General features: G+C 39.8%; 1 protein-coding gene across 1 annotated transcript; it reads left to right on the top strand.

Annotated features, from left to right (window-relative positions):
• The first annotated feature begins 5,716 nt into the window (after positions 1-5,716).
• On the top strand, positions 5,717-26,481 carry ppp1r1b (protein phosphatase 1, regulatory (inhibitor) subunit 1B). The gene is given in 6 exon segments (XM_028598877.1): positions 5,717-6,159; positions 18,070-18,153; positions 19,454-19,529; positions 20,789-20,920; positions 24,253-24,370; positions 24,372-26,481. Coding segments are annotated over 6 exon segments (624 nt in total). The 5' UTR covers positions 5,717-6,048; the 3' UTR covers positions 24,475-26,481.
• The last annotated feature ends 198 nt before the right edge of the window (positions 26,482-26,679 follow it).

Below are 26,679 nucleotides of genomic sequence, written 5' to 3' on the forward strand. Positions count from 1 at the left end.
AATGATCAATACAATGACCATTGTAAATCGTAATTACACCAACGGAACAGCAGATGGTGCAGATGGTGCACAAGCATCTTTCATCACCAACACAGTGCAACCCAACTAAAGCTGGTACTAAAGCTGCTGGGCAGTGCAGCCTTCCCAGGTGTATGTGACTATGACTGTTCATGCAAGCAGTACCTGTTTATTGTGTGATGGTATGTTATATAACCGCATAGAAGGGATGAGTGAGGAGTCAAGTGAGGTGTTGAATGACAGGCACTGCCTCACTGTGCCCCTCAACTGAATTACCAGGACACCTGCTATGATGGTACAAAGCCTCTCTGTGATCCTGATTAATGGAATATTTCACCTTTTACAGTGATGTTTGTCCCTAAAATCCCCTGTGAAGATATCAGCTTATTATTGCTGAGCACCTGCAGGTAGAGAGAATTAGGTAGCATGAAATAGATGGGTTCGGGAGTGGACACTAAGAACAATGTTTGTTATATTTTTTTCTTCCTCTGTTTTTTTCCTAATCTGTGTCATTGTTCCTTTTTGTTTTGACCCATAATTCATTCAGAATACATACCCAGAATGGATTTGGTCTTTATAGCAGGTCAGGTCAGGTATCATCTGTAGGAGGTCCGATGGGCCTGTGAATGACTTTCGTAACAATGAGGTTTTTGTCAGCTCTTGTTCCACCGACTGGCAAATATTACAATATGCGTCATTTAGGAGTAGATAGAATTACACACTTTCTTTCTAATCTGTCTTTGGAGCTGGTTTGTAAGTGTCTCCAGTGTGTGTGTATGTGTGTGTGTGTGTGTGTGTGTGTGTGTGTGTGTGTGTGTGTGTGTGTGTGTGTGTGTGTGTGTGTGTGTGTGTGTGTGTGTGTGACACATTGTGTACAGCATGTCCCTGCTTGCTGCTGGAGTTATTATCACACTTGGACACAGAACATAAAAGTTGAGAGTTTTTTATTTGAGGTGATTTTATTTGTTAATCCATTTATGCACAAATGAGTTCATGTACTGAAAAATATCCATTTGGTTTCCAATTAGAGCTACTTGTTCTACTTGCCAGTGTGTCAGCAATGTGGAGTAATTTGACAGACACCCAAGGAATTTACAATGCCTGGCTGCTCTGACACTTATGTGTTCATATATTTGACAGATTACCTGACAATTTGTCTCTCCAGTAATCAATGCAGCAGAGGGAGAGGTTGCTCATGTTTGTGGTGCAACAATTTATATATTTATATTGCTTTGACATAGTGATGTTTAACCAAGTATTTACCTTCTCCATATAACAAAAGCCAAACAGTTTCACATGTTAATCTAATCTAATCTAATCCAAACTGTTCTTGTGGAGCTGTAGATGACAAACTGACAGGACAGAGCGAGCCTCCAGGATTAAATATTGTTGGATTTGCCCAAGAACAAAATATGTGTGTGCATTTGAATCAGATTTACTGGCACCCTAATCCAGCCATATGCAGCATGATGTCTCCACATGCTAATATCCTATTCTATAAATCATTTAATGTGCATCAAACTTAGTTTAAGTATTTACAACAGTGTAGCCATAGTTTACAAGTTAACCTGGTAGCACTCTCTTTTCTGACCAACTGTAATTAGGTCACTGATTTTATTCTTATTCTCTTTTTTTGTGTTCATATTCTTACTTAATTTATCCTTTTTTTCCCCCAAATAAACATCTTTGTATTTATTTGCAGTTACTTTCCTCACTAAATCTGCAAAGCAAGGCTGAAAGATACATTATGATACATTAAAGACACAATATTTTGCCAGAGAATTGTGATTATTTTTGGAGATGAAATGCCTCATTTTATATTGGAGTCTCAGATCACAGCTGATCATCCTATTTATGTTTACTGTGCCAGCCTTGCACTTGCTTGTTTATTTAGTCTGTGTTTGACTATTTTCATGTTATTTGCGTGTTCTTTCCACTGTTATCTTGGCTTGGCTTGTCTTCCCAGGTTTGCTCAATGGAGTTGCACAGCAAACTCTATTGAGGCGGTGATACAAACAAAGTGGAATAGAACAGAGTTGAAACTTTCCATTTGAAAAGGAATTATGCAAGAAAATGGCAGATGGCACAAAGGATTACTTCAAAGAGTGACTTAACACTGGGGTGGCTCACCCAGTAAGAGCATGTGCCCCATGTAACCTGTGGCCCTTTGCTGTGTGTCATCCCCCTCTCTCTCTCTCTCTCTCTCTCTCTCTCTCTCTCTCTCTCTCTCTCTCCCCCCCCCCACTTTCCTGTCTATCCACTGTCACTATCTAATAAATAAGGGGAAAGCCCCCCCCAAAAAAATTGTACTTACTTACTTTACTATTTATTTTTGTGCCGACTTTTTACTTTAAGTCCTTACATTTTTAACACGAATATTGGTACTTTCTACTCCTTACATTTAACAAAATTGGCTCATTACTTTAGTTTCAAATAATTTCAGTGGAGTTACCGCTATTATTTTTCACGTCATCAATACCGAGTTCAATCTAATTGGATGGGAATATACATTGATATATATATATATATATATATATATATATATATATATATATATATATATATATATATATGTGCTGCAAATTGTGCCAACTGAAACACCACAAACTGCTGGCTTTCAAGAATTTACCATTGAATAAAAAAAAACACATAGAGGTAAATGCATCTTTTTATTGTTATCAAAAGCTATAAACAAGTCAGTAACATTAAGTAGTGCTCACTTAAAAAATGTGAGCTAATTAAGTATTTACTTAAAAAAGCAAGCTTGATTAACTTAAAAACCATGAGCTAATTAAGTGTCATTTACTTAAAATAAACAAGTTGTCTTCACTTAATAAGTTTAAGCTTATTGAGTGTTACTTACTCAGAATAAACAAGCTGTGTTCACTTAGAAAATATAAGTTTATTAAGTATTGTTTACTCAGAACAATAAAGTTGCACTAATTTACTATTACTAAGTTCATTGAACTTACTTTTTTCAAGGCAATGAGTTTCCATAAATTTTTTAAGTAAAGTCAACTTGTTAAAATTAACAGTGCAGGACTTTATCATTATTAGTATGTTATTACTCAATTATATTAAGTTGTCTTAAGTTATGTTTTTAAGTTAATGAAGAACATGTTACATCAACTTGAAAAAATTAAGTTAGTAGAAATTTTTCTAAAACTTTGAGTATACACTACTAATCTATTTAAGTACTTTGAACGTTCGGATTTACAGTGTGTAAACTGAACCAGAAAACAAGTCAGTAACATTAAGTAGTGCTCACTTAAAAAATGTGAGCTAATTAAGTATTTACTTAAAAAAAGCAAGCTTGATTAACTTAAAAACCATGAGCTAATTAAGTGTCATTTACTTAAAATAAACAAGTTGTCTTCACTTAATAAGTTTAAGCTTATTGAGTGTTACTTACTCAGAATAAACAAGCTGTGTTCACTTAGAAAATATAAGTTTATTAAGTATTGTTTACTCAGAACAATAAAGTTGCACTAATTTACTATTACTAAGTTCATTGAACTTACTTTTTTCAAGGCAGTGAGTTTCCATAAATTTTTTAAGTAAAGTCAACTTGTTTAGGCCTATTAAGCAATGGCATATGAAGAGCCTTTTATTCCATGTCCACTGAAGTTTCTCAGCTGGCACTCTAGTAACATTTGTGTGGTCGAGGTAGCTTTCATAGCTTTCTCATTCGTAAGGCTACTTTTACTTTTATACTTCTACTAAGTATACTATACTACTAAGTAAATTTCCAAGCATGTACTTGTTACTTTTACTTGAGTAAATCAGTACTTCTACTTTTACCAGAGTATCTGTACTTCTACTTGAGTACGGGAAGTGAGTACTTTTGCCATCTCTGCTGGTTTAGTTTTAGCCTAATATATTTGCATTTGTGGCCTGCCCAGGTATTGGATTTCCTTGAAATTGCTGACAATATTCTCTTGTTTTGAGCTTAATTTTAGCCAGTTCTTAGATGTTTTTATAATGCCATAGCTGTGAAACTATTCCACTTGCAGGTTCTAAGTGACTGCAGGGAGAATAGAGAGGAGGGTGCTGTTCTAATATACAGCCTTCTGTCTTGCTTCCTGGCACACAGTACTGACCTGACACCAGCTAATCAGCTGTTAACCATGATGTTAACAGCACAGCTCTTTACGTGTAGTGCCCTCAAATCAAACAAGGGTTTAGCATATTTGTACAAATCAGATTCAGTCCTGAATCTAAATCTTATTTGTTGAGATGGAGAACAAAGGCACTGCGGTGCACCTGTTCTAGCCTGCTCAAACACTGCCTTTAAGACTCTGACTCATAGATAAAATGTTTGCTTCTCACTCCCTGATTGGCCAGGCTTTTAAATAAAAAACATTTCTCAGTTTAATAGTTATTTAATTAGATTATTTGACAATTACCCAATCATGGTGTTATTGAATGCTGGAATTCTTCAGCTTGTAGTGAGCTGTTTTCTTAAACAGAGCCTATTACACATTCCTCATAATATATTGCTCAATTCCTGCTGAAGTTATGCAACCACCTGGCAACAAAATCAAATGGCTGTCTGTGTTTTGACTAGCTTGTCATAAACCTAAACAACTTTCAGACGTCATTAAGAGATGCAATAATAAGTTGCCACTTGCAGGCATGTGGAGGTGGTCCTTTGCTTCAGACAGGAGTGGCTTTGTAGCAGAATAAAACACCCAGACAAACCCTTTGAAAACCAAACAGTGAATAAATAACATGCTGGCATGTTCGGCTTGGTCTGACCGCGGGGATAAACTCAGTTGACTGTTCAATGTGTTTCTGGACTCTGTAAACGCCAGTTGCCCTTCCTGAGCGCCACATACACCTCGACCTTCCTCTCTTTTCTGCCCACTAAGCCCCTGCAGCCACCTCACTCTTCCTCCACCTCACTCTCACTCCTCCTCCACCACCACCACTCCAACTATCTCCTTCATTCCGGCCCATGCCAATGCTCAACTCTACCCTGAGGTCAAGTCCACTGCTTGTCACTGTCCAAATGCTTCTGCTATATGAATGAAATAACAGCAAGGCTGTGAAAATAGCACTGGAACTGCCCTTCTCTCTATTCCCTTTACTTTGCCATCAACAATCGGCTTCCTCTCTATTTCCCTCTCTACCTCCACCATTGTCTGTCTGTATTTTCCATTCAAAGATCTTGATATTCCATTTCCTTTGTTGTAGTTTTATTATTAAGTATCTCATTTGATTTATTCATGCAGTTTGCAGTTTTAAAAACATTTTAATGGGATTTGTCTCCGTTATTAATGAATGTCAACAGGATGGAAGACAAATGGACATTTCGCTGTAACTGATGAGGCATTTGTTGAAAATCATTGGTCATAACATCACATCCCCTGCCTATTAAATCTAGTGATGTGAGTAGCATACATCTCTTTTCTTGTTTATCCCTCCTTGCAGTCCCTGCTCCCTCCCTCTCTCAGCATAAATCTCTCATTCACAAATAGAGGCCAAAAGAGGCTCAGCTGATGTGATGAGATTATTTTTTTCTGATTACAAATCAACCTCAGCTTAGATAGCTAGAAAAAACACAGCCGCTTCCCCTCCACCCCCTGTTACATCCTCTTTCCTCTCCTCCCATATTTGCTCTGGCCCCTCCCCTCTCTCCTGATATCTCCACCTTCTTTTGGATCTTGGTCCCTCCCCTCTCCTCCACCCACTTCTCTCCTCCACAGCCACATCTAAGGACGTGCTTCATTCACTCCAGCTGCACAGGTTGTAAAGGAAGGGAAGAAAGAGTGAGAGAGTGAGAACCGGAGAGGTAGAGAAGTTATTAGCAACTGCTGGAGAGAGGAAAGAGGACAGGAGGTGAAAAAGAGAGATTGTGTTCACTTTATTGTTTTTCTAAGAGAAGAAGGGATTCAGGGTGTGAAGGAGTGAGGCTGGAGAGAGAGTGGGGCTACCCAGCAGTGAGAGGTTCCATTCAGGGAGGTTATAGTGATCTTCTGCAGCGACCCCTCCTCTCCCCTGGGAGTCAGACCCCCAGGATCCAGAGCCATGGAGCCACATGTGTCGACCGAGGACGAGGGGGAGCCAAAGGAGAGGAAGATCCATTTTGCTGTGCCGGCCTCTGTGCCCACCAACCTGGACCCTCGGCAAGTGGAGATGGTGAGCAGGCGGTGGACAGATTGATGTTTGACCCTGGGAAAAATCTATTTCTTGGGATTCTGAAATTTTGTTTTATCTTTAGCTCTGACTTGCTTTTGTGTTTGATTTAAATTTTAAGTGTTTCACAGCTGAATTTGTTATGGACCATGGGTCATTCCAGCAGAGGGGTAGCATTGTTTAGTGTAGCTATGAAGTGCTGTACTATAACTGGCCAAATTTCTCCCCTTTAGAACATCTTTGCTCTGCATCACCTTTTCTCTCTGCTTCATTTCATTTTTGACAAGTTGCTCATGCAGGGCCAGGTTTGCTGGGTCTGTCTGCCACACATTTGAGAAATAATGATGACATTTCCCTCTTGCTGTTTCCTCATGAGATTAGTGCCTTGCTGTCTCATCTGGACATGTTTGACAATGCAGCGTTGACTTGAAGAGTCATTATCTTGCGTATGAAGCTCTTTTGTAATGAAAAAGCAACAAATAGCTCTTGACATTTTGTTGCCACTGTTGATAATTACTTTTTTGTCTTTGGCTGCATGTCACTTTCTGCATGTGACTGATCTTTGTAATCTGAGTTTTTGTTAGTACAATCCTTCAATCTTGCTTTCCCACAGAGATGTCTAATGACTGACTCAGCGTGGCCTGTATCATTCTATGAAATGTTTAAGCTCCTTTTTTGGCGGGACAACTCTGATCTTTCTTTTTTGGCTCCAATGCTGGTGGCTCTTATTTTAGAGCAGGGGAAAGTGGGCCAAAGTAGGAACCGTTTGGTGCTGAGGTAAATTGAGGCCAATGGCTGATTCCTCCTGAGAGCTCGAGGAGAGATGGAGCAGGAAAGCAATAGAGTGATGTGCAATATGAAGGAAAGGACACAACCTAATCTCTGGGTTCACCTGCCTGGGGTCAGCTCCCTTATTAACTGTCCTTGTTTCACAGTTTCCATTAAAGAGGCTTTTGATGAAATAGAGTGGCTTGCGACAATGCACCATTGTTTCCCTGACTGATTATCATATAAGAAGAAGTTTGTTTGTTTCTGAGAAAGTGTGATAATTGCACTTTTCTTGGTACTTTTCTTTTTAGGCTTTTCTTGAATCAAGTGTAAATTTCTTGCCTGACACTACCAGCTTTTCACATAACAATGTCGCACAAGGGTTGTTTCATCTAACGTTTTGATTTTACACACTAATACTGAATTGTAGATTGAATGACTTGCTGAAATGGAAATGTTTCCCAACACTTCACTAGACTTCCACATGTACACGTAAACACTTGCTCTCTCCACGTCCGCCTCTTATTTTCTCTTTCATGTCCTGTCATCACACTCTTATCCCTATCATCTCTTCCAGGAAACCACAGGATATCAATCTACCATATGTGAGCTGCTCCTTCATATAAAAAAAATATCTCTCACTTCCTTCTGTTTTGGGGAGGACCTTATTGCTCAAACACCTTATGGCCAAACAGTGATCAGCTATATTTAGGCTTGTTGGCTGGCTCTCATCCAGCAGCCTGGCCTTACTTTCAGGCTATGTCAGCTTGGTGCTTCTGTTCAGGTCACCAGTTGATTCAAACACCTATGTCACATAGATGTTTCAAGAGCATGACAAATATAAAGCTTCAGGCTGTTTGTTTTTGATTGTGTGTGCAGGTGGATAAATGCTGATTGTTACAACAAAGAAAAAAATGGGGAGTATGGGAAACCGAAGGGCGTATAGGGGAGGATGTGTTTATGTGTGCTTAAAAGCAGATAGCATCTACCCAGGGACATGTGGGTGGGCAGGAGTAACAGTTAACGACACTCCCTTCCCCTCCCACAGCAATTACTGTCACCCACAAGTCCATCTTTGCTAATGAGTTGCAATGACTATACCATTCTTCCAAACTTCTTACACAACCAGTAACTCCTTACTGTTCTTTCTGTTGGCATTTAAACCCCAAAACCGCTATCGTCTAAACTACCAGGGCCTTGTTTCTATGGAGACAGGTTGCACAACTATGTCGCCCAAAGCTCCCCCACAGTTGGAATCTAAAAGGTCAACTTTAATGGACAGCTCTGTCTGTCTGATAGTTTGTTTACATCAGTGTGGTTACATGTTTGTGAATGCTCTTTCATGCGTTGTGTTAATATGACAGGCACTTTCATACATCCCATTCAGTGAAACATTGCACATTGTGGGAGAAAACAGCAGTTATTTGTATATGTCTCAAAGGTGTAAGATATTCTTACCAGACATACCTGTTTGTGAATGTTTACTCCGTAAGGAATGTATAAGGAATATATTCTACTTTGTCCACAAGTTCTACCATAAAAACCCTTGAGACATGTGTTGCTTGCACATTCTTCACTACATTAAAGGCGAATGGGATTGTGTTTGTTGTGTTCAAAGCATTGAAAATGACCTTTTAAAAATTAAAAACTCTCTCAATTACAATGTCCAGGTTACTCAGGATGATCCACTGACCTCACTGTGAACACATTTCTATTTTGCCTTGACCAGAATTTTTCATAAACACATTTGTCATCATATTTCCTTTCTTGTTTTCCAATGCCATCCCTGGCATATCTGAAGTTATATTATGCTTTCCTATCTTCTTGTAATCCTCCTAGAATAAATTATTTTTTAAGATTATCACTTTTTAGTAATCTTTGAGAGGTCATGAGCAAAGTTGTGGTTGTCCGCAACAACACGGAGAAAGCACATGGCTGTGTTTACCATCCCTACCCCCACTCCACACACACGCACACACACCAATCCTGCATGCTTTGCAAGTGATGTAGGGTAATGTGCGCCATGGAAAGAGATTAGGGTCAGACACTGCATCCCTGATTCCCTCCAAGTCTGCCTCCCGGTGGACTCAACAAGCAGACATCTCTCTACGTTTCTCCTCTCTCAACCCAGCCTGATCTGATCAGCTCGTGTTGATCCTTTTTTATTGACAGCAAACTCAGAAAATCAAAGGGAATATCAAAGGGTAGGAAAGGGCATCGGTCCAAACCCTTCCAATGGAAAACACTTCCACATTAATCTATATTAAACCTAAAGGGGTTATGGGGTGTGTGATTTAGGTTCCTCTCCCCACCTCTCTTTAACCCTACCCAGTCCAGTCTCTGGGTTAAACATCAAACAGTGACCTTTGATGCAGCATGTTTTTGTAGGTAAACATTAGCAGTCTGGGGGACTGTCAACATGCACTACCAGAAATAAAATCCTGCTGAATAGCACAAAGCATGCTGGGACTGGGCAGGACAGTGCAGTGATTTTCCCCTTGCATGTGGACTGTCAGTAATGTCGCTGTGGTGGTGTGACTCTGTTTGCCCAATCACATGCCAAATACATGAAAATTATTCTTATAGTGGTTTAAAAGTTGCCTACTCAACAGTTAGTTGATGTTTGTAGTGGCAAACTAATTGGGAAAAAAAATTATTTAAATAAGATGAATTGCCTTGCTGGAAACCACAGATTGTAATTACAGTTTGGACACAATCAATGGACCTCTGTCTTCTGTAGGCTGCGTATGTGCTAGTTCCTCCCAGTTTTTGACAGTCCGGGCATTTTGTCATTAATTAATGTCTTGGAAAATAGAACATAAATATTTTCATGTTCTGAATCTGTCTAAAGCAGTTAAGCACAGTTAAGTGTCCATTCATGTTCCTATTCCACTTTGTTTTAGCAGTTTATGTGCACAAAAGCCTGTTTATTCCATTCAATTATTTATATTCTATTCTCAAAAATCATTTTGATCTAATGATTATATTAACTGAACAATCCGCGCTATAATGCCTGCTGCACAGGCAGCGGGCACTGTCCAGAACCTTATGGAGGCCTGCAATGCTGCAACAAGGCCTTCTTAGCCTTTCACCTCATGGTCAACAAATCCTCTGTTGTCCGTTGGTGTCGTTATTCCACTCAGTCACTTATTTGTTGCTTCAGGGATCCTCGTTAAGCAAACCAAGTCAGGCTGTAGTCAAGACATGAAGACATACAGCCCACTAATGTGCATTCATTTATCTGCACATTTAAATTTGTACTATTTATGATGATGCAGAGAAGTCACAGTGCACCTGAACCAACTTTTAACCCTGGCTATATAGCAACAACAGCAGTGATCATATCTGGATGAGGATTAGAAAGGCAAAAGTGGCACAGCAGGGGGAGAATGGTGGTGGGGGATAGGGGCTTACCGGATCAGGAGCTGACTTGTCACCAAATGTTGTGTCAGATATCAGTAGCCTAACTGGAATCTGGACCCTGAACTGCACCTTTGAGCTGCCTTCCTCCCTCCTGATTTTACTTTCAGTGTCAGGAGCTGGAGTCCCTTTCTCTCACCAAAGAGCCACAGGATGGTCAGACTGATGTAGGCATGGGGAGCACTGAGCCGTGACTCAAAACAAATGGGATTGGTCTTGATCTCTGTTTCATCAACACAGAGAAGACATGGCATTATGTTATTGCTGCTGTGCCTGTTGTAATCTCTGATTTTCGTCACAGCGGTTGAGACATTTGTTTTTCATGTTTATCTGCCCACAACTTAATGGGCTTACATAGGCACAGCAGGTCACCTTCAGTTTGTTAAGGGGGAATGTCCCAAAGCAGAAACAAGGTTATGCACAATATTACAGTAACACATGGTTTGTCGTACTTAAACAAAAAACTTTTTACGAAATTAGATTTTACACAATCAGATGATAAATTTCAACTTAATGCTTACAAAACCTGATTTTAATCGTAAGTGATGTATCACCTGTGGGTACATATGACGTTGCAAATGAGTAACTATAGCTTTCCCTTGTTTGTACCTGCCTGTTGACCTCTGGAACTGGTCTTTGTCAGTTGCACAATGTGACTCACTAAATTTGAGTGCATGAACAAAAAAAAGCAGATTTATGGTGTTTGCAAGCTGTTCGAGGTCCATCGTCTCTGTGAAAGCTTTCATTGGCATCCCCCCTGTCACCTCACCCTATGTATTGCTCCAGTGTGCACTGTGACCTGGCAGGTGGCTTCCTGTCACTCATTAGACATAGGCACATACTCTCCTGTGTTGAGATGGTAAACCTTTCTTACAACAGAACAACAGGCCAAACCAGCAGCTAATTACACACATGTTGGGGGAGTACAGCGAGACAGAAGAGAAGGAGAGAGAGGGGGGTGGTTGTCTGAGTGTTATATAATTCTGCCAGTGGGTGCAGCGTAATTCTATTTCCTATTTTTGGGGTCATTGGAGAGCCCCTCCAGATGCTATCTCCAGCCCATCTGTTTATTCAGTTAGCCAGTGGTGGGGCCAAAGTTCACCGCAAGAGCGTTATGTGAATGTTGAGAAGCAACATGCAGCAGCCTCACTGACTTATGGGAATTCAATGATGCTGTTCATTTGAATAGGAATGAGCACATGTGCATATCTGACAGACCTCGGAACTCACTGAGCTGTAGTTCGGGTTGAAATTTGCGTAGCCACGTCCTTGACCCTCTTTAAAACATTTGGAAACTCAACAAGTGCGTGGTACTTATTGAAGCCTTGTTGAAGCTGCCTGGCAGCACTGTCTGTTAGTGATGACTGAGTATAGCCTGAATGTGTCTGACAGAGCTGTTTGTCACATGATATATCTGATCACTGGCCTTTGGTTTTGTGTTTGTCATGCTTATGGAAACATTTTGTCTGCCAGCTTTATCAGGAAGAGGCAGAGTGGGGTGGTATTTAGGTTCAATCATGACAATAGCCAACAGTCTGTCCAATTATTTGAGCAAAATACAAAACCTAAAGAATCTAATTCCTGAAATGTCAGTGTGGATATGCTCACAAACAAAACTGCAGGCAGAAATGATGATGTCAAATTAACCACGCTGATATTTTGCATCTTGGAGCTCACAGTTCCATGTGTTATCTTTTAGTCTCCCTCCAAAAAAATCTAAAAAGACACAGCACGCTGCTAATCACACTAACCAGATAAGATACAATCAACAACACCTTTATCTTTGTATTTATGTTATTTTGTTAAACCTGTTTTTCAACACCAATTGTTCTCTTGCACTATTTGCAAAAATGTATTAATGTTTTACATGTTTGGAATGGTTAAACTTGCAAGGTTGATACAATTTTGTTCCACATTTCCAACCAACATATCCATAAAACGTGTGTTTTATTTGTCAAAAAACGTATCAGCACTAGAAATGTAACAAAAGAAGAAAAACACTCAGCTCATACTGAGAAGGATCATTTTTCACTTTATTGTGTTATTGAACTCATTGCGAGATTGCACTTACACCACATGGGGGTCTGCCACTTCATTTCAAAAGGCTCACTGAGGGGGAGGGGGTCGGGGGGGTCGGGGTCGGGCATGGCCCAGGGAAAATGGCAACACCATGGCTTTGTTTAATTGAGTTGCTCTTCAGAGTTCAAAAACTACAGCAGAGTAGATGGACAGAGATGGTCTCAAGAGGAGAGAGAGGGAACTTTGTATTCAATAGACGTAGTTGAGGTTGTAAGGAAGAGACGGTAATGACAGAAAAACTGGAGGTGACCGAAATTGTAAGGGTGAATGACTTATGTGCTGCCCCCATGGAGTTATTTTTCTACAGTAGAAATAAAAAGAAATGAAGAATCACAAACCAAAGATTTAATCCACCTTCACTGGGAAGAACAGCAGAGCTACTCCACTCAGAAACTCTTTTCAAAGGGGGAACAGACTTCACACACAAGACCTACATTTCTTTGCACAACTTTACTCCATATACCTCCCATTAGTTTCTGGTTGAACAATATGAGTATGTTGCCATTGGTGTACTGTATGCACATACACAAGTGCTTATTTCTGAATGATGTAGTGGCATGCGCCTGCGGGCAGATGCCATAACAGAAAATCAATCTTGTACAAATCCATATCTATCCATCCAGAGCTGGGTTACAGCTGGGCCAAGAGGGAGAGAGTTAGAAAAAATGCATATGAATCTGAGTGATGCCCCCGCACACTGCTTAATAGGATGGCCTGGTGTAATGCAGTGCTATTGGACACAAGAGATTTAAGCTGACAGGGAAGGAGATCTGAGATGTCTTTCTCTCTGTGTTGTCTTTGCGTTGAGACCAGATCTGCACAGCTGACTCCCCACGAGATGCTCAACTGTTAGCACTGGTGCGGGGGCCCCAGGGACCCCTCCGATCTAGTTTATGCTGTCCTACTGCTGCAGCTTTTTATAGGCCCAGCCACGAGAGCACCGGCTAAGAGGACGGCCTCTGAAGAGCAGACCTATATCAGCCGATCTGCACCCAGGCTACTACGCAGGACTGTGCTGAGGCAACACACACCTACCATGTGTAGAGACAATATTTACCAATGATTCATTTACACCACACAGCACAGACTAAGGTATTGTAGTCCTAAAATAGAGTCATTCTTGGCTACTTAGCGTCCTTGCCCCTAATTACACTTGACAGACTTATAAAAATACAACTCTAACATAATACGAGTCTCAAAACATACCTCCAAATGGCTTTAAGGATGTTTAAAGATATCGTCAACAAATCAATGAAAGTAGGAATATAAAACCATGATTGTTTGATTAAAACTTAATGAGGGGATTACATAAAAAACATACATGATGTTGTTCAACAAAGTTAATTTAGCCTAACAATCGGCGATACAATGAATCTAGGCTTCTCTCTTCCTCCTCTATCTGTCACACAATGCAGAGTCAGCACATTATTCAAATTCACTCATCAGATTTAGATAAACTGAAACATCTCATTTGCTGCAATCCATTAGCCAATGTTTTTATTGAGACCAAAGTTCTGTGTGAAAGCTAGAGAGGTGCTGCTTCCTCTCAGAGGAGCCTACAGACGTACACCTGTGGAGCCGCTGAAAGGCCACTGCAGCAGCCTGCTTAGAGCCCCTGCGTGCAAGTCCACAGCATCTCAACTGATGTAGGTACAAAAGCAATGGCTGCCAGCAAAGGAGAGGGTTTGGGAGATTGGAGGCAGGGGGTTTAGGGAAGTAGAGGAGGGATGAGGGATAAAGCGTAGCGGGAGTAATCTCACACACTGTGCCCCAGTGTGTGTGAGTGAGTAACACACATATTATGTAACTCTGGGAGAATGGGGTTGGTTTTAAGGCTGGAAAATTACTAAAGTCACTATGCGTATTTATGTCATCTGGCATTGCCAATGTCATACAGTAGCACGTCGCCACCACCACCAACAACACTGTCACCATCATGTTGTGTGTGTGTAATGTGCATAAAAGAAAGATACATCTGTGTTTGCTTGCTACAAAAGCATTTATGTATGTTGATTGGTTTTATTGTCTTTTCATTTACTTTACAACCTGTTTTATAATTTACCTGGGAGGGGACTCTTTTTCCTGGTTTACGAGGACAGGTCTTGGCATTTCACAAGACCACCATGATGATTACATGATGACACTAGGAGGACAGTCATCTACACACACACACACACACACACACTGCATGTGTGCTCACAGGTAAATAGATCATCAGATTTACAGATTATGCTTCTCAGTGACCTCAATTATCCCACACAATCATTTTACCTTCCATCTATCTCACCGTCTCTATTTTTATCTCCATCTGAGTAAATTAACTGGACTCTGTAGTTTTGAATCTTTTCCTGCTTTCATTCTGCAACTGTCTCTTTCAATGACACCTTATTATATGTCATTGTCAGGGGTGATGAAATGGACTTCAGACAGTATGAAAAATGGGAATTTTTGCTTTTGTTTCATAGTTTTCACTACGGAGACAGCAAACAATGGTAGATAAAGGTCCAAGGCCTTGGACATTACATACATCAATCTGGAAACATGTAAAGTAGAGCTGATACATGTTATTCTGTACATATTAGCCCTGTGGATATATCCAGGGCTTTATTTTCCATTAATGTAACACAACCATACCTTAAGAAACAGAAGTAGGACTTAAAGAAGTGGTGTAACAGCTATTTTGTACTTATTAGACTGAACTAGAAATTTGTGGTAAAGTAAAATGTTTTGTTAGCTATGATGTGAAATTCTTTATGAACTAAAGTTAATTAGGACTACAGCTAACAATCATTTCATTATCGATTAATCTGCTGATTATTGTCCAGAGTAATCGATTAAACAGTATTTGATATGTCTGAAAATAGTAAAAAAAATGTCCATCCCAGTTTCTCATAGTCAAAGATGACCTCATCAGATGTCTTGTTTGTTCTGACCATTCCAAAACTGAAAGATATTCAATTTACAATAGTATATAGAATATAGAACAGGGAAAAGCAGTGAATATTGACAATTAAGTAGCTATAACTTGGAATTTTGGGGCCCTTTTGCTTGAAAATGACATTCACCATTTAAATTATTGTAGACCTGTAGGAATCTGTTGGCATGGATACCTTAACCAGCAGAACCATTAGGTTGTCCCTTAAACCTTCCTCGCCATAACCGTACAAATACAATGTCTGCATGGGGGGACATTAGAGGACCAATCCAGTGGTTTTCCCAGTTTATTATCTTTAATGCCACAGGACTCGGGCATAGGCTTGGTCACGGCAACATCTGGTGTGTGCTCTCTGTTGTGGGTCTCTGTGTGAGACACCTCAGGCTGCCCTGCAAGGCTGGTAGCAGGTGTCAGGCAGGCAGAGGCAGCAGGGTTCACAGCATCATGGAGCCCCAGGCCGCCACACCTTGCCAGGGGGAGATGTGTGGGAGCCCTGTGGATATTCCCTGCCAGTAAAGAGAGAAAGAGAGAGATCGAAAGGACAGCCAAGTCAAAAGTAATTTAATTTCAGTTATGATGCATTCTGGCGATAGAGAGCAGAGGGGGAGAGTGGGGGAAATGTCACTGTCAAGGAATGAAGGATGGACATGGAAGTAAACAGGATAGAGGAAGCAGAGGATCAAGTGAGATGGAAATGAGAAGTGAACAAGAGAAAGACGGATAGTGTGAGAGATCCAGGGGAGACACGACAGCTGGAAGTTGCCTGACGAGATTAATGTCGGGTGTCATAAATAAGGGTAAAATCCTCATTTGATTACTCTTTTTACCCCGCGGCCCAGCAAGCATCTGCTTTGGCATTGTGTGCCTCACAGTGATGATGCACACCTCGCTTAACAAGACGTATGGGAAACGACCACAAACACATCTCACAGTATAGAGTAGTTTAACACTAAATAGAGCCAGACTACTTAACTCTTACTGCGATGTTATGTGGTGCCGTAAACAGTGAGGGTTCATGCCATGGCCAAGGTTGGCTTGCTCCACAAAGGACACTTTTCAATACCTCGTTTGTCTGACCTGCCAAGTCCACTTAGCTCACTTAGTTGCACTGCTTTCACTCTCGGCACACAGTATTTTATCCAAAAGCTAGTTTTATAGATGTCAGCTAAAGTCAAAGTATTGAGCTCTAGATGTAAATCTTTCTTTATTATTTCATTATTGTTATTAATTAATTTTGAGTATTAAACAATTACTTCCTGTTTGCTCTAAAGGTGGCTTGTAAAAAGTTTGCAGTTTGATCCTTCAAGCAGAACAGAGGCTGTTTTAAACTTGAATTTGTCTTTTAACACAAAAATAGCAAAATATCCAGAGAAACTTCTCAAACCACTCCGTCTCTACTGCAAACCTGTAAAGGATGGCAACATACAATTATTTTTCGTCACTGATTAATATGTACACTATTTGTCTGATTATTCGATTTATCATTTAGTCATAAAATAATCATAAGATGCCAGATCAGAATTCCCAAAACAAGTTCCAAGGGGCCAAAACCAAAAGATTAAGAATACAATTCACAAGTGTATATATATATATATATATATATATATATATATATATATATCAGAGAAAATCAGCATTTTGGCATTGATTAATGAAAAGGTGAATGAATTAAAAAATGTAAAGGATTAATCAATTATCAAAATAGTATAATATAATATATAATATTTTTTGCCAAAATACAGCTAAATACAAGCCTTCTATCCTAGTCCTCATACACAACCCTGTTTAAATGAGCTCTACACTTTTTAAACCTTGTTCAACTCTACAGGGGGTTAAGGTTTGATACTCAAATGATTTTTGGTGTAGTTTGCCTTTAAAAGGACTAAACTGAGTATCAGTTTCAACCATGTTGTTGTCAAAAGAAATGCCAAACTGTAAAAGTGCAGTCCCACAGGCAGGGCACCATATTAGCAAGCTGGAGGGGCATAGCCTGGCGTTTGTTCCCATAGGGACAGAGAGTTCACTGTATACAGTGAACTCTACGAGAGGTGAAGTGCAGACCTGCAGTCCGTCTGGCTGTCTGCTCTCAGACCAACAGCGACCTGGCTTGAGCCTCCAGGAAACAGTGAGTGTTGCCGTCAGAGAGGGAGACTGGACAGCGTAGGGGAGTGTCTGGGCTGACTGCTGAGGCTTATTTAGTCTAAATTCCACTTTTCCATGGTCCCTCTGTCTGTGAGGGTGTATACAGTATGACCATGCATGGTGCACTCAGGTGATCAAACACGCTTGTGTGTTGTGTGAAGTGGTCATTCAGTTCAATTAAATCCTGTATCAAAAGCTTTATCACTCTATAAATGCTGGATCATTTTAAACTTGAGCAACATGACTATAGCTTCTGTTCTGCACAACATGCCTTTCACTGTATCAGTCTATGAAATCAGTAAGTTACATAATGAATCTTCCTCTGCTCTACTGACCATGGCATGTGCTCTGACCTGACCACTGGTTGACCAGTCAGCCAATTGGGCAACAGCACTGATGAAGGCAGCAAGGCCCCAGCATGCCCTTTACCAGCATCAACTGCCAATAGCTTCCATTTGATTGATAAGGCTTCGTGCTGAGCATTATTAATAATACAGTATCGGACAGTTTAATTATTCATTTATTTATGTCTGCCCTTTATGGTTGCTTGTTTGTGTGTTTGTTTATAGATCCGGCGCAGGAGGCCAACACCTGCCACACTGTTTAGAGTAGCCGACCAGTCATCTCCTGAGGATGATCAGTCCACCCATCAGGTAAAGGTGAATTCAAAACCTTTGCTATAATAAGTATCTGTGCATTCTCATCTGTCCTCTTCACTCAATCCCATGGACTAAAAGCATCAACCACCCTCCCTTTGGAGTTAGCCATTTCATTGTTAAACATCATAATGCTTTGTTTTTCTATTATCTGCTGTCTGCCTCAAAAATATCAGCTCCCAACTAGTATTTACTTTGTAATGTTATAACTTATTTAACCCCGCTATCCTTCAATGTGTCCATCATCACAAACTCATGTGTGTGGTCAACCATTTTCAAACCCAAAAAATCATTTATTTAAAAGAAGGTTCGATCTTGACCTTAGAAATATGTTTGACAAACAATTATCCCCTGAGGAAAACCACAAGATGTGACTGAAAGATTCCAAAAAACAAGTAAGTGAATCCTGTGATAAGAATTTTTTTTTGAATTTTAAACTCTAGTAAAGAAAGTGTCAAAGAATTAAATATGCCATGCAGTACTTTGGGGAAGTGTTAACTCCGACGGATGGAGGAAATAAGTATCCTGGCAAATACTGACGCTTCTCAGTAGCCAAACCTGTCCTGCAAATATTGCATTGCATGGCTGACGAACACATGTAGTGCCATAGAAATAAAGGTAGTGTAAGAAAGAACTTTTTAATATGATGTAAAGGTGCAGCCATGAAAAACATGGCATTTGGGGTTTGAAGATGTCTGTCGGCATCATCAACTGTGCCACTGTGAATGAAATGTGCTATATAATTAATTTGCCATACCTTGCCTTCTTCTGTGAAGTTTTTGAACAAAGACATATATATGAATTCTTAGAAAAAAACTTCAAGCCCCCCTGTACTAGAAAATGTTTATTGTTTTGCACATTGTTTCTTCACTTGGATGATTGACCTTCGCTTTGCAGAATGATGTACGGTAGATACTGTATGTGCAGAGTTTGACACTAGAAGGATTTTTTTCTTTTTTCTCTGTGCTCACCTTCAATCTGATGTGTATCTACTGTACGGCAGGATTTTGTGAAATAACAGTTAGTTCAGAGCCAATCAAGGTCCAGTATGCAACACATTAAGTGTGACGTGAAAACTTGAAGTCTCCAGTCAGTACATATAATGAAATAGAAGATATCTTGTGTCCAGAAATTAACAATATTTGCATATTCATAGATTCTGGATTTTTGGAGTGGACTAAAAAGAAAAAACAGTATCAGGAGTATTTTTTATGTCTTAAATCATGTCTGGGTGGGATTTTTAAAGAGAAAGTTATGTGGAAAATGTGGGGTAATGGTTCTCTCTCTTTGTTCGCAGTGGGTCGTAGGAGAAAACGGAGTGCTGAAACCAAAACGTGTCAATCCAAACGTGTATCAGCCTCCATCACTCAGAGGTAGGTGTGAGCAGTAATGGTACTACAGGTGGTGGTTGTGTGGTGTGATTTATCCTTGTGTTTAAATCCTTTTTTGTTTTACCGTGCTTCACTGCAGTCAATTTCCTTCTTGCTTTCCATGCTTCAAATTAGCAGAAAAAGGGGAAAAAATGCATTAAGAGCATTTATTTCTTTTCTTTCTACGTATATGTGATGCGCATAGGCATTTTTCTGCTCTTACTGTACAATCTACAACAGGATCTGTATATTTGTGTGTGACAGATAGAGAGAAAGGGAGAAAGAGAGAGATTAGAGTGTGACAGCTGTGAGACACTGAGTGTGAGTCTAGGAAAGTCTGGATCATCCAGGATTACAGTCAGTTGTGTATACAGCTGTGACACACATACACAGACATGAACACACGCATGTAGGCAGGATAGAAATACATGCATGAACACAAACATGTATTTTCTTTTGTGCATTCACGCATGTGGCTTCCTGCTTGTTGCATGTGGTCCTTAAATCAGCACAAATCTACTTAACAGAGCTTGTCAGCAGAGCTTCATTTAATGGGAATTTCTGTGTGTGTATTGCATGTCGAGTGATGATATAATGAGCCAGGAAGCCTCATTACTGCATCAGAAATATGTCCTTCATCAGCTCCTACGCAGAGAGTGGAAGAGAGAGCCATCTCAGAATAACTTTTAATAACGTAACCTACCATAAGATAGAATAAGTGACCTGCCTTAGTGCCTCACTGTGTATCTGAGGGTGTGAAAAAGACAGAGAGAGAAGTCAAGGTGACCCAAAAGAAGTAAGAGAAGGGTCTGAGTCAGCACTGCTAGGCGAAGCACTGAGGTGGGCAGGCAGTCGAGGAAAGAAGAGGGTACAAACAAACAGATGGGAGAACAGGGTGAGAGTAGAAATAGAAAACAACAGCAGAGGCTCAAAATATCAGTGTGGGATACTGTTTTGCAGTTGCCTGCCTGTCTGTCTGTCAGTGCATGTGTTTAATTGGCTTCTTGCCTGCTTGGCATGTATTCAAAAATCCCTGTGAGGCTTGATAAAAACTGACAGTGTTGAAGCGTGGTAAAACCAAAACAACATATCCCTCTATTCCTGTGTCCATGTGTGTGTGTGGCCGTCTCCCTGTGTGGTTGTGTGGTTGTGTGTGTGTGTGTGTGTGTGTGTGTGTGTGTGTGTGTGTGTGTGTGTGTGTGTGTGTGTGTGTGTGTGTGTGTGTGTGTGTGTGTGTGTGCGCTGTGTTTACCTGTGTGTAGCTGTGCAGAAGATGGCCGAAGCCCATATGCAGAACCTAGGTATCTACCCCTCTTTAGAAGACCCTTGTGAAGGGGGTGAGGAAGAGGACCACTGGCAGGGAACAGAGGGAGAGGACACATCTCCCACAAAAGGTGCTGGTGAGAGGGAGGCTCTATGTCAACTGGCTGGGAACACAACAGCAGCAACACTGCACACAGAGGCAGCAAGGACAATATTGTTGATAAATATACCCTGTGACACTTGAACACTGCTTTAAACAGAACCGCTGACATCGTGCCTTGATTATATAGGCCTGGTTTGGGTGTTTAGTTTTGTGGTGTGTAATTTTAGATATACAGTACATGTCAGATCAGATAAATGGTGCAATTGAAACATTTCCAGCACAGCTGCAAGGAGAAAAAGAAAACTTTAAATAGATTTTCATCTACTCAACTCAGATTTGCTATACCGATTTATTCATTCCAAAGTTATTGGAGTAGTAAAAACAAACACAAAATCTTGAAAATCAGAGAAATTGGTATACTGAAAATGGAAATGACAATTGTTTATCAGAAGTCATGCAGTGGGCATCACAGGCTGGTGATCAGTGCAGTGTAAGATTATCTAAAGGTGTATTTTTCCTTCAGGTTTGTGTGAATGGTTTGCCCTTTTCCTTTTATATTTATCCTGATTGTGTCTGCAAACACTTTGAGATTTCAGGACTAATTTGTCTCTAATCGTTGATAACTTCCTCAAACACTGATTCTTTGTTACAGTATGTGAGACAGCAACACGTTTCAAAGTTCTGCATGATCAAGGTAGTATTTAGGTTGACTGCAAGATTGAGTGTAAAACAAAAGTAAAGTAGGCAGATGTAAAAGAGCAAGAAATATTACAACTTTCAACCTGCTCTGAAATCATGAAAACCCTATTTTTAAAGTAGTAGTAGTAGTAGTAGTACTAGTATTAAAGTAGTTTTCAGGGTAACATAAGCGCCTCTGTGGGCCGTCCAGCAGCAAAGATGAAGCTCTGTGCATTGAGAGACACAGAGACATATTGGCTTTCTGTCTCTTGCCCCAAATCTGTCAGAGGGCAAACTGCAGCTGACTAAAGGCCTGGACACAACACCTATACCAGTCAGAGACATCAGACAGGATTAACAAGCACACAGAGCAGGCTGTCTGTGCTGATCCTGCTCTGTATTCTACTCCGTTTCATTCTATTATTTTATATTTAGAATATAAAACCTTTTGACTGAGTTTGAGTTATGTGAAGCAACAAAATATCTGTGGAAGTTTGATACCCAGCATTACTAAAAATTAGTACACACATCTCAAGTTGAAGTGAACTTTATTTTGCATATACGCTCACAAATTGTCCAATATATCACATGAGAACAGTGGAATTTTATTCAGAATTATTGCTTTGTCGGCAACGATGACAGACCATCTCAATAATTCCTTTGAAACACAAAGTACCCAAATAGGATGTTGAAAGATCCTGGTTGGGTCCTTTGATTAGAGTTCATCTGCTCTCAGTTTGGGCTCGGCCTGTGTTATCACGGACAGAAAACAAATCAAGGAAAACAAGTTATTTAATCATGGATGTCACAAAATTGACATCTGATGAAAAGTATAAACATTTCAAAAATAAGGACAGTCTAATTCTCAGTCTCATCCAGTGAGTTTATGAATTAGGTTTTGAATCTTAAAAAGGAAGACATAAACACAAAATTCAAGTAAACTCACCAGAAATATTACTTTTTTACATTTGTATATAGTACAGCCTGTTCCTGGGGGAAATTTGCTTTCATTTCTGATTTAAAGCATAACTATCGCCAAAATGCAACCTAGGGTCTTTTTGTGAATATACTCGAGTCAAACTTTTGTTTAAAAGCATAATTAGGATGAAAACGCCACTTTTAAGATTTACCATATTCTCGATTTTGTTCAAATGGCCTTTTGAATGGGAGAGCTTGGGGCACTACTATGATAGAATCAAAATCACTATTTTTAAAACACTAAGAGGGCTCGACACAACATGAAACTTTGCTCGAAGTATCACCAGGGGCTCTACACATGAACTCCAGCATCGGAAATATTGTTTGTGTACACAGAGTTTACTAAAAAGAAAGGTTTTAACAACTCATTGTAGCTGTTGGTTTTTCTAGTCGCCGTCCAGTCAAAAAGAGTCCATCTCTGAATGCAACACAACAGGGAGGAGAGTAAAGATGGAAAGCTCCTAAAGCTTAGTTCCATAAATGCACGGATGTTCACAGAGTTTGCTAAAAATAAAGGTTTTGAATGACTCACTTTAGCTGTTGTTGTTTACGCTATCCGCCATCTTTGTCAGTCAAAAAGTGTCGATCTCCCAATGCAAATGAACGGACTCCATAGGAGGAAATGTCATTCTTATATGATGTTCCTTTTTCAACTACAAGGTCAATATTGTTTTTCACTAGCGACAAAACAACAAATTATCCGTGCATTTATGGAACTAAGCTTTAGGAGCTTTCCATCTTTACTCTCCTCCCTGTTGTGTTGCATTCAGAGATGGACTCTTTTTGACTGGCAAGATGGACGGCGACCAGAAAAACCAACAGCTACAATGAGTTGTTAAAACCTTTCTTTTTAGTAAACTCTGTGTACACAAACAATGTTCTCAATGCTGGAGTTCATGTGTAGAGCCCCTGGTGATACTTCAAGCAAAGTTTTATGTTGTGTCAAGCCTTCTTAGTGTTTTAAAAATAGTGATTTTGATGCTATCATAGTAGTGCCCCAAGCTCTCCCATTCAAAAGGCCATTTGACCGAAAACAAGAATACGGGTGATCTTAAAAGTGTCGTTTCCGTCCTAATTATGCTTTTAAACGAAAGTTTGACTCTGGTATATTCACAAAAAGACCCTAGGTTGCATTTTGGCAAGAGTTACGCTTTAAAGGTCCCATATTATGCTCATTTTCAGGTTCATACTTGTATTTTGGGTTTCTACTAGAACATGTTTTCATGCTGTAATGTTCAAAAATCAGTCTGTCTGAATATACCTGTATTCACCCTCTGTCTAAAACGCTCTGTTTAAGTGCGTGTCTCTTAAAGGCCGCCTCCCAAAAAGCCCAATCTGCTCTGATTCAGCGTTTCCTGCGCTCTCAACATCCACCATCATTGCATCCGCGGAATGACTGTACAGCACTCTGGCAGCACTTTTTACCAATATATTTTCGGCCTTTAATTTTTTTTGTTGAGCAACCAATCAATTAATTGACTAATTGTTTCAGCGTTACTGTCAATCCTAGTGCTTCCTGCCCACCAGTCATCTCTTTCACCAGAATTTACTCCACAAGCACTTCAATCCATAAAGAAAGGAGGCCCTTCATAGGATAGCCTACTTATGATACAGTATAATTGATATAAATGGTTACAATTACCAAAAGCAAAGTTGGTGTTGTGATTTTACTGCTCCTTTTGACATCAGTCTTTGTCTCCTCAGATCACCAAGAGACGGCGACTACTGAACAGTCAGGCAAGTTTTCCAGTGTGAGAGAGACGGCCAGGCAAATCCAGGCAGCACAGGAGGAGGAGGAGGAGGAGGAGGAGGAGGAGGAGGGAGGAGGAGGAGGAGGAAGAGGAGGAGGAGAAAGAGGATGTGGAGGAGGAAGAGGGGGACAAAATCAAGGGTACAACAGAGAAGAAAAGTCGGGGGAATTACTGAGAGAGAGAGAGAGAGAGAGAGAGAGAGAGAGAGAGAGAGAGAGAGAGAGAGAGAGAGAGGTGTTTTGTAAAATGGTTAGAATCTGAAGAAGAGATGAGGAAATGGGGGTGCACCTTCATGAAATCTAACATGAGAGTGAGCAATGATCTCTGTACTACTTCACTTAGCCTCTAAAGAACGAAAGGTAAAGGTGAAATAAAGAGACAGAGAGGTAGTTTGTGTATTAGGAGTCAGCCCATATGAGCAGGTGAGGAATGATCTACTAACAGAGCAGGTAACTTTGGCCCAAATGTCCCTTTGTTTGTAATGAGAGTGGAGGGGCCAACAAGGTCAACATGACCAAATACCCTGTAAGACCATTCCTCCCTCTAACTTAATGCTTCTGCACAGAGCTAAATGTTCCTTTTAAGAGGATACTAATCACCAAAATATTTACACTCACATGCATATAAACTCTCTTTTTTTAAACAAAGACTCTCTTAAACAACTCGTTCAAAAGTACATGAAAGTCTTTAAATGTGTGTGGTATTTGTTCCACTTTATTTTGAAACATCATAGTTCTGATTTGCAGAATAGTTCATGTTTAGCCCTGAGGTTAAATGTTCATGAACTGCCATCTTGTGGTAGTAGGTAGAAATAACAGGTTTAAAGTGATACTCCAGCTTGTATCTATTTTCATGGAGTGAAATCCAGTTTTAATGCTATATATACAGTAGTTATCAGCGTTTGTGGCGGAGTCTGCCATTCTATTGAGAGTTTCAAATTAGTTAGGGGATTCACAGAAAAACAATGCAGCATGTAATCCCAGATTACTGTTTTGTAATTGTATCTCATTTATATCATATTTTTGTATTTGTGTTAAATTACCACATACTGAAGTCTTATGGATTATAACTTTAACCTCTTGACAGCTTGAAAGGTGGCTTAAAAAAGAGAGAGATGTGGTCAACTTTAATTAATGTTAGCTATAACTGTAATACAAGATTTCAAGGCCTAAAGAAGTATAAAAACACCCACTTCGCAGACTATTTATGTATCATAACCTGCTTATATTCTGTCCAGTGCCCACCATCTGAGTCACGCAATCTAGAGTTAGTAAATCTATAATAAAAACATAGATATTGAAAATATTTGTGGTGGAGTATCACTTTTTGTAAGACTCAATAAAAAGCACCAACATGCTTTTTTTTATTGTGTTAAATCCATGAGCAAGTGAGAGTGAATGTGTGTGGTTATTTCATACCACACTTTTCATATTTGAGTATACTAAAAAATGAATCATTAAAGGGCAACGCTACCTCTAATTTGTTTGAAATAACCCTTGCCTGCATGCATCACACATTTGGACTGGATTCACTGCGAACTGACACCATGTTAAGAAGTCAAAAAATGTAAATTTAAATCTGTTGACACATTTTGGGATTTCTCAGTGCTCACAGATTCCTTTTTGTATGTTAACACTTTTCTATTGTCATCTTTTTGATTGTATGTCATGGATCTGTCGTAAGAGCTATTTTTCTAATCTAACATCCAGTGTATTACTGTGTTAGCTCAGCTCTGTCTTGTTTCTACTGTCTGTTTCCACCTCGCAAGCCTAAAACCAGGCACTGCAGTTACTGTACTACTGACATTTGAGCAAAACGGTTACTCAGAAAACTTTCTGAAGTCTTTTTACCACTTAGTCTCTCCTTTCTTGGAGTCAACAACAATTTCTAAACGTTTTTAGTCAGCATCTAACTTAATTTCCACTTTAACTAAAGATACATGATTTAATGTATAGGAAGTTTTCAGTTGTGCCACAGGATTAATAAAACTTTGCATCATCTGGGCTGTATATACAAATGTGTAAAACTTTGACCTCTGACCTGCTAAAATAGTGGGATGACTGGAGAAGGCTCTGCAGCCAACCCTGTCTGTCCACCTCCCCTCTCCAACAAGGACAAAAGAAACAACCATAGAAAGACATATGAACTCTTATGCTTATTCTGTCTTTATTTTTATTTTATTTCTCCATTCTCTTGTTTCTCAATGTGATGTGGTTGTTTTAATGTGAGCAACAATAAAAACTATCAAAATAAACAGTCTTTCCTTTTCTCCTTTAAACTCTGATCTGTATACTGTGTGTGTGTGTGTGTGTGTGTGTGTGTGTGTGTGTGTGTGTGTGTGTGTGTGTGTGTGTGTGTGTGTGTGTGTGTGTGTGTGTGT

This window comes from Perca flavescens, chromosome 15 (genome assembly GCF_004354835.1).
Source record: "Perca flavescens isolate YP-PL-M2 chromosome 15, PFLA_1.0, whole genome shotgun sequence".
NCBI lineage: Eukaryota > Metazoa > Chordata > Actinopteri > Perciformes > Percidae > Perca > Perca flavescens.